At 48.6% G+C, this 8,613-nt stretch overlaps 1 protein-coding gene across 1 annotated transcript; it reads left to right on the plus strand.

Moving 5' to 3' along the window:
- The first annotated feature begins 4,420 nt into the window (after positions 1-4,420).
- Rpl27 (ribosomal protein L27) lies at positions 4,421-7,227 on the plus strand. Its single transcript, XM_051157857.1, has 5 exons — positions 4,421-4,559; positions 4,835-4,917; positions 5,449-5,618; positions 6,894-7,004; positions 7,116-7,227. Exons 2-5 carry the CDS (start codon positions 4,837-4,839, stop codon positions 7,162-7,164), a joined length of 411 nt encoding a protein of 136 aa, XP_051013814.1. The 5' UTR covers positions 4,421-4,559; positions 4,835-4,836; the 3' UTR covers positions 7,165-7,227.
- Positions 7,228-8,613: the final 1,386 nt, after the last annotated feature.

Below are 8,613 nucleotides of genomic sequence, written 5' to 3' on the forward strand. Positions count from 1 at the left end.
TCAGGCTAGTTTGGTGGCAGTAGTGGTTTTGTACATGTATTGGTTTTGCCTGGTCAAATTCCCTAAAAGGGGCCCTAGTCACTTTCATTCATCTTGCCCAGGCTGTAGCAACATTGCTGTGGCTGTCCTCGCACACGCTGCTTCCAGAAAACTGTACTGTCAAGTCCACGCATCATCAAGTTGTCAGTGTTTAGAGGGAGTGAGAACTGGTATGGTCGTATAGCACGGCCCAGCTACGCCCCTGTGTTGTCCTTTAACTTACAGATGTATGTGTGGGTGAGCACCAGTTCCATGCCTCATATGTGGAGTTAGTTCTTCCATCATTATGTGGGTTCCAGGAACTGAACTCAAATCACTAGGGCTATGTGGCAAGCACTTGCCATTTGGGCTCTCTCTTGGTTTTGTGATCTTTATTTACCTTAAGACTGTGGGGTTTAGAGAGATCGCTCAGCAGTTAAGAGCACTGTCTGCTCTTCCAGAGGTCCTGAGGTCAGTTCCTGGCAACCACGTGGTGGCTCACAACCATCTGTAATGTGATCTGATGCCTTCTTCTGGCCTGCAGGTGTACATGCAGATAGAGCGCTGATTTACAATAAATAAATGAAATCTTTAAAAAATAAAAAGACTGTGGGAGAAGAGTGGAAAGTATATTTTCTGCTGTGCCATCCTGATTTCACTCTCCCTACTAACGAGGCATGTGCTTACGATCTTCCTTCCCCTTTACAGCTGGGGAAACTGGACCGGAGGGGACTGAATGAGTTGAGATTTGAGCCAGTCACCTAAATCCAAAGCGCATCTTTAGGCTCCGCCATGCTACTCCATCCTGTCTGTGTTTCCTTAAGTCGTTTATCTCTCCTATGTCCAGCCCTTCATTTTACCCTTGGGAGAGCACTAAGTCTTTTCTAAATACCTGCCAGAAATTCCAGCTGCCACAGTACTAGGTGAAGGCAGTGAGGCTAACAGGCTTTGCTGTGCCACATTGTTTGTGAAGTGTAAAGATGAGTACCCACAAAAGGCCCTCAGCATCCCACAGTCACCTCTGCCAGGGAAGGAGCAGCCTACAAGGGAATGTAGATCTGTCCTTGCCTTGGGGTACAATGGTAAGGGAGGAGAGGCCTGATAGTCAAGTCTAAGGGTATGCAAGAATGAAGAGAAAATGCTATGGGCTATACATAGTGCTGCACACCCATGAGCCTTGGGCCACTACTCTGGACATAGGTCCTTTTGTTGAGCTACATAATAGTTTGCCCAAGGCATCTCCTCCTTTACCATTCATTTTTGCCAGGCAGGTGCCTAGGAGCTCTTTCCGGTGCTTCATACTTTGTGTCCTCCAGTGCAGTAAGCCTGAGGTGACACTTGTCAGAAGACAGCTCTCAGATTTCAGTGTGAACCTGCAGGATCACCCTGACCATCATGGAAGCCAAGATGTGTAGGGAAGTTGATGTGTAGACATGAAGCCAGGTAGAAGAGAAAGAGGATGCACGTTGTGGTCGGCAGCTCCTTGATGAAGGTTCCCTCTGAAACTTGGTGGGTGGATGTTAATATAACTTTTCAAAAATATATATATTTATTTGGGGCTGTAGAGATGGCTTAGCAGTTAAGAGCACTGGCTGGTCTTCCAGAGGTCATGAGTTTAATTCCCAGCAACCACATGGTAGCTCACAACCATCTATAGTGTGATCTGATACCCTCCTCTGGCATGCAGGCAGGGCTCTGTATACATAATAAAAAATAAATCTTTAAAAAAAATATATAGGGGCTGGAGAAGTGGCTCCGTGGATAAGAGCACTGTCTGCTCTTCCAGAGGTCGTGAGTTCAATTCCCAGCAACCACATGGTGGCTCACAACCATCTATAATGTGATCTGATGCCCTCTTCTGGCCTGCAGGCACATATGCAGATAGAGCACTCATATGCATAAAATAAATAAATCTTTAAAAGTAAAAAAAAATAAAAAAAAAAAAAATATATATATATATATATATATACATTTATTTATTAGTATGTATACAGTGCTCTGTCTATACACCTGCAGGCCAGAAGAGGGCATCAGGTCACATTATAGATGGTTGTGAGCCACCATGTGGTTGCTGGGAATTGAATTCAGGACCTCTGGAAGAACAGTGTTCTTAACCTCTGAGCCATCTCTACAGCCCTAAAGATTTATTTATTTTTATGTATACAGTGCTCTGCCTGCATGTTCACCTGCAGGCCAGAAGAGGGCATCAGATCACATAGATGGTTGTGATCCACCATGTGGTTGCTGGGAAATGAACTCAGGACCTCTGGAAGAGCAGTCAGTGCTCTTAACCTCTGAGCCATCTCTCTAGCCCTAAAATAACTTTTGTTTGCCTGAAGTAACTGTTATCTTGGCGCTTATTGCCTCTGTCTGCTGCCCTAGGTCTAGTCCTTGAAGCTTCTAGTCTCTGTACTATCTTTTTTTTTTTAGGTTTATCTGTGTGGCTGTCTTGAACTTGCTTTGTAGACTGGACTGGCCTCAAACTCACAGCTATCTGCCTGCCTCTGCCTCCAGAGTGCTGGGGTTAAAGGCGTGCACCACCACCGCCCAGCTTACCTCTTTACAATCTTATCTAGGCCTAGAATGTTTTCAGCCTCTGAGACTTAGTGTAGAATAAGCTGACCCTTTCTAGCTCTTTCTGAACTCTGGCTGGCTGGTTCAGCTCAGCTGTTCTGGCTTAAACGCCACTCCAAGCTGACTGATTCAATCTGGCTTCTCTCAGTTTCTCACTGAATTGCTCTGCGAGGCCTCAAACTAACTCTAACAATCTGTTCTAATCTTCTGGCACCCTCTCCTTCTCTGGCTCCTTCTGTTTCCACCTGTGTCTAGCCTGTTACCTCTTCAACCTCTCTCTGTAAAACACTCCCAGTATAGCCGGGCATGGTGGCGCATGCCTTTAATCCCAGCACTCGGGAGGCAGAGGGAGGCGGATCGCTGTGAGTTCGAGGCCAGCCTGGTCTACAAAGTGAGTCCAGGACAGTCAAGGCGAAACCAAAAAAAAAAAAAAAAAAAAAACACTCCCAGTAAGACTCCCTCTGCATGCCGCGAACTGACCTGCCATGAACTCAGCTCCACTGAACTGCCTCTCAGCTCACTGACTCAACTGAACCTATTGAACAGCACTCCCAAGAACTCAGAGATATGCTGGGATTAAAGGTGTGTACAACCACGCCTGGACCCTAGCTTTCCTCCCTGAAACTTGCTCTATATCAGGCTGGCCTTGAACTCAGATCTATTTGCCTTTGTCTCCTGGATTCCATCTGAATCACACAGACCTATAAGGTCTTTGGATGAAATCTCTTGCCAGAGCAGCCATGTTCTGAATTAAAATCCCTCTACTGGTGGAGGCTGGGGAGACATCTCAGTGCTTAAGAGCATTGGCTGCTCTTCTGGAGATGCTTGGGTTCAATTCCTAGCATTACACAGTGGCTACCAACGCTGTGTGACTGCAGTTCCAGGGAATCTGAGGCAGACACGGGTGAGGTGCCTAGGCATACATCTATGCAAAACACCACACATGTAAATAAAAAATAAGATGGCAGGTGGGAGACAGTCTGGTGAAATATTTTCTAGAATTGGTAGGTGGGGGGTGGGATGCTGGTCTGTTCATCACCTTGGGAAAGGCTTCCTCTTCTTCCCCCCCCCCCCCCCCCGAGACAGGGTTTCTCTGTGTAGCCTTGGCTGTCCTGGACTCACTTTGTAGCCCAGGCTGGCCTCGAACTCACAGCGATCCACCTGCCTCTGCCTCTGGAATGCTGGGATTAAAGGCATGTGCCACCATCCCTGGCCTCACAAAATATTTTAATTGCAGCCAGGCATGGCGGCCCATGCATGCATATAATCAAAGATGGAAGAGACTGGAGCAGGAGGATTGCTATGAGTTCACGCTTTTTTAAAAAAGCTAAGAGCCCCAAGTGCTTATTCTAGTCAATAGTATCTGATATCGTTGGCTTGAATGTTGGCGGTAACAACTTTTGTTCAATCCTCCTTCCCTTTTTTCACCTAACAGTGCACAAGGTCATTTTGTTCACTATGACTTTATTTTAATTGGTTTACTTACTGCAGACGGGGTCTCTCTATGTAACCTAGGTTTGGACTGGAAGTGGAAATCCTATCTCAGACCCTCAAACGTTTGGATTGCACTCCTGGACCCCGCAAAGCCTGGCTCTTGTCTTCCAAGGCTAAGCAGTAAATTTCAGAGTGTGTCTCCCTCCTAGTGGCAGCGTAAGTGACTACAACAAAGGAGGCGACAAAAGCAGAGAGTGCAGACTCTCCCGTCCCTCCTTGCCCCTCCCACGACTAGCCGGAGCCGGAACTCTGTTATGTCCGCTTCCAGAGCTACTAATAAAGCTTGATTCAAACAAACGCCCTGCCCGACCCGACCTCACTAGCTCCTTCCGCCAGCAAGGTCGACCACCAACCAAGCGGCTTGGCTAGGCCTCAGAGGCGGGACCGGAAGTGAAGCCACCTTTTCCGCAGGCTGAAAGGTTAGCGGAAGTGTCCTTCTTTCCTTTCTGCTGGATTCCGGCTGCTTGCTGCCGGTGAGTAGAGGCCTGGAGAGGGTCTTGCAATCCGCCGCCATCGCGGCTCCGGGGTCGGGTTGCCCGGATCGTTCGGACGCTAAGCCTCCGGCGGCCTCGTGGCGAGTCACATCCCTCAGGCAGAACCTGCGGGCGGCGTGGCCTAGTCGGCTCCGAGCGATCTAAGCCGCGGGGGCCTAGGGGCTCGCATGTAGAAGTCGGCTCCGTGGCCTTTGGCCTTAACAGTTTTTTTGTTTGTTTGTTTCTGAGCGGCTCCTTGTCTTTGTCCCCTGCAGAAATGGGCAAATTCATGAAACCCGGGAAAGTGGTGCTGGTCCTGGCTGGACGCTACTCCGGACGCAAAGCCGTCATCGTGAAGGTACCAGTCCGGCAAGGGGGCTTTTTTGACTGCTTGCACGCGGGGATCTGGGCTGCAGCATCGCATGGGCGGGGGGTCGGGATTTCAGATCGCCCGTCGTAGCGATGGCTGCGGGTGGTAAATAGCATGAAAAGAGTTGAATTGGGATGCTGACACATACTGTGGTCTCTGCCATGTAACGAGCACGTTACAGGTGTGTGTAATTCTTGCAGTCTGGAGGTTGGCAGCCTTTTCGCTCCTTGCTCCTTACCCAGTTTTATACCTGCTGTGGTTCTGGCCACAAGACGGTTTGCCTCCACTGCTTCTGTCCCTGCCATTTATTTGAAACTGGGGTAAGGCTGCCAGTTTGGGAGTCCGTGCTCTAACCTTAGCCTCATGAGGGAAGGCGATGGCTGGGTGTGACAGAAGGCACAGAGCATCGCCTGCCTCTCAAGAGCTTTTGCAAAGCCTTGTGATGGGAATCAACACTGACTACTAAGACAAGGCCCAAGGGGTGATGTGATTTTTTTTTTTCTCTCTTTTCTCAATCAGAACATCGATGATGGCACCTCAGACCGCCCTTACAGCCATGCCCTGGTGGCCGGGATTGACCGCTATCCCCGAAAAGTGACAGCTGCCATGGGCAAGAAGAAAATCGCCAAGAGGTCAAAGATCAAGTCCTTTGTGAAAGTTTATAACTACAATCACCTCATGCCCACCAGGTGAGCCTTCGAAAAATGCAAGTGTGAAAAAAAGAAAAATGGGAGTGTGAGTAAGAGATGGCCTTCTAGTTGCTGTAATAAAAGGCTGCATGTTCCTTTTCTCCTCGCCTGCCTCTAGATCCTCTGCCCTCTGCCTCTAAGCTTGTGTCACCCTCCGTTACCTAGCAGAGGTGAGGCCCTGAGTCTTAGCACAGAGCCATTAGGGAGAGGGGTACACTTGATTTTACTCTCTCTCTCTCTTGGGAGAATGCCTTTCCTATCTTCTGTTTTTGTTTGTTTTCCAGACAGGGTTTCTCTCTTGTAGCCCTGGCTGTCCTGAACTCACTTTGTAGATAAGGCTGGCCTTGAACTCACAGAGATCCTCCTGCCTCTGCCTCCCAAGTGCTGGGATTAAAGGAGTGTACCACGAGGCCCTGCTTTTGATGCTTTTTAGCGAATGGCTATAGTCAAATCTGGAATCGTGCTTTCTGGATTAGAGGTGTCGGAACCCAATCTCAGCTCCTTCCTTAAGTATACATAGCTGGATTTGTCTCCCATGGAGGGCACACAGGGTCTGGTGTGCCTTTTGTCACTGGCCTATGAGGTGACTGATTGATTTCCTTTGGACTATGGGACAACTGAGGTAGTGGGGCGCTATTTTATTCCAGCACTTGACTGGCTGAGGCAGCTAGGTCTCCTGGCCACCTGCGCCTTCCTTCCTCTTAGGCTCCCTGGGGTGCTCAGCTCAGGCTAATCAGAGATCTCACCTTAGCCTCTGGGGTGCTGGAGTTACAGGTGAGTGACACTCCTGCCAGAGAGATAGCTAGCTGTTATGTTGTAGGTAAAGTCTGGCATGGTGGTTCTCGCCTCTTAAATGGAGTTTCAAAAATTTAAGAACACGCTGGGTGCAGGGGTGCACACCTGTAATCCCAGCACTCCTGAGGCAAAGGCAGGCAAATCTCTAAGTTTGAGGCCAGCCTGTTCTACAAAGGGAGTCCAGGGCAGCCAGGGCTACACAGATCAACAAATGGAAAAGAAAAGAAAAAAGACACCCCTCCCCCCCCAAAAAAAAAAGAAATTTGAAAACAAAATGAGATTTTCCGGTACTTGAGACCATGTAAATGGATATTAAAATGAGAATTTCCAAGGGATTCCATGAAAATGTTAATTAAGCAAGTCTTCAGCGGATGCTCACCCCTCTGTCCCTGAGAGGTTGGGTCCTGACCACCCCAGGTCCCTTGAGGATTAGGCTTCCTGGTGTCCCTAGCTAATCCTGCCTCCATACTGTTGCCTCAGGTACTCTGTGGATATCCCCTTGGACAAGACTGTTGTCAACAAGGATGTCTTTAGAGACCCAGCCCTGAAACGCAAGGCCCGGCGGGAGGCCAAGGTCAAGTTTGAGGAACGGTAAGTAGGTCCTGTGTTAAATAAAGCTGTACACTTCCTGTGGAAGAATTTGTTTTCCTATTCCACTTTTGCTTTGCTTTTATTTATTTATTTATTTATTTTCCTTTCCAGATACAAGACAGGGAAGAACAAATGGTTTTTCCAGAAGCTTCGCTTTTAGGTATATTTTCATTTCCATCATTAAAAATTAAAAAAAAAAAAAGTGTGTGTCTGTTACATGTGTAGATACAAGAGACACTAAGGGGGTTCTGGGGAGTGAAGCCAGGTGTGCTTCTGTGAGTCTTGAGCTGCTGGGTTGGTGATGACCTGATGAACTAACAGCCTCCTAGAGGAAACAGCCTTTGTTCAGGAGCTGCTCTTGGCGAGTTTTTGTTGTTGTTTGTTTGGTTGTTTTGGTTTTCGAGACAGGGTCTCCCTGTGTAGCTTTGGCTATCTTGTACTCACTTTGTAGACAGGCTGGTCTCGAACTCACAGCGATCCACCCTGCCTCTGCCTCCTTACTGCTGAGAAGCCACCACGCCTGGCTGCTCCTGACATTTTTTAATGAGGTACAAAACTGTTTTAGCATTCTGCTCTCAGAAGCAGGGAAGGGTGAATCTCATCTGCCTCCCGTTAGGAACCTCACTCTGGCGGCACCAGGTCTTGACAGCATTGCAGGAAATAAAGTAAGGCTGGGCCAGCACTCAGGAGGCAGAGGCAGGTGGATTGCAGTGTGTTCGAGGCCAGCGTGGTCTACAAAGAGAGTCTAGGACAGCCAGAGCTTTACACAGAAGCCCTGTCTCCCCCCGCACCCCCCCCCCCAAAATGGGGAAATGGCTCAGAGGTCAAGAGCACTATCCAAAGGTCCTGAGTTCAATTCCCAGAAACCACATGGTGCCCTCTTCTGGTGGGCAGGCAGAACACTGCATAGTACATCTTTTTAGTTTGTTTTTATGTTATGCCCCTTGGTTTGCCTGCATGTATGTGTGAGCATGTCCGATCTTAGAGTTACAGATAGTAGTGGGCTGCCATGTAGGTGCTGGGAATTGAACCAAGGTGTCATACCCCACCGCACCCCCATCTCCAGGATTTTTGAGACAGGGTTTCTCTGAGTAGCCTTGGCTGTCCTGGACTAGCGTTGTAGACCAGGCTGGCCTTGAACTCACAGCGATCTGCCTGCTTCTGCCTCCCAAGTTGCTGGGATTATAGGCGTGCACCACTACACCTGGCTGAACCGAGGTCCTTTGGAAGAGCAGTCAGTACTCTTAAATCACTGAGCCATCTCTCCAGCCCCCCCCCCCTTTTTTTTTTAAAGTAAAGCAGAGACTTAAAATGTGGCAGTGTGGAGTACGCCTTTAATCCTATAAATTCAAGGCAACAATAAGACCCTGTTTTGTTTTTTTCAAGACAGAGTTTCTCTATAACACAGAGCTCTGTCTGTCCTGGACTCTTTGTAGACCAGCAGTCTAGTGCTGGGATTAAAGGCATGTGCCACCACACAGACCAAAAGACTTGGGCTGAGGCAGGTGGATCTCAGAGATTGAGGCTAGCCAATATTATGGGATGACACCATCTCAAAAACTGAGGGGCCTGATGCCTGTGTGCTGACAGTTGGGGTTGCAGCACAGCT

This window comes from Acomys russatus, chromosome 16 (assembly GCF_903995435.1).
Source record: "Acomys russatus chromosome 16, mAcoRus1.1, whole genome shotgun sequence".
Classification (NCBI taxonomy): domain Eukaryota; kingdom Metazoa; phylum Chordata; class Mammalia; order Rodentia; family Muridae; genus Acomys; species Acomys russatus.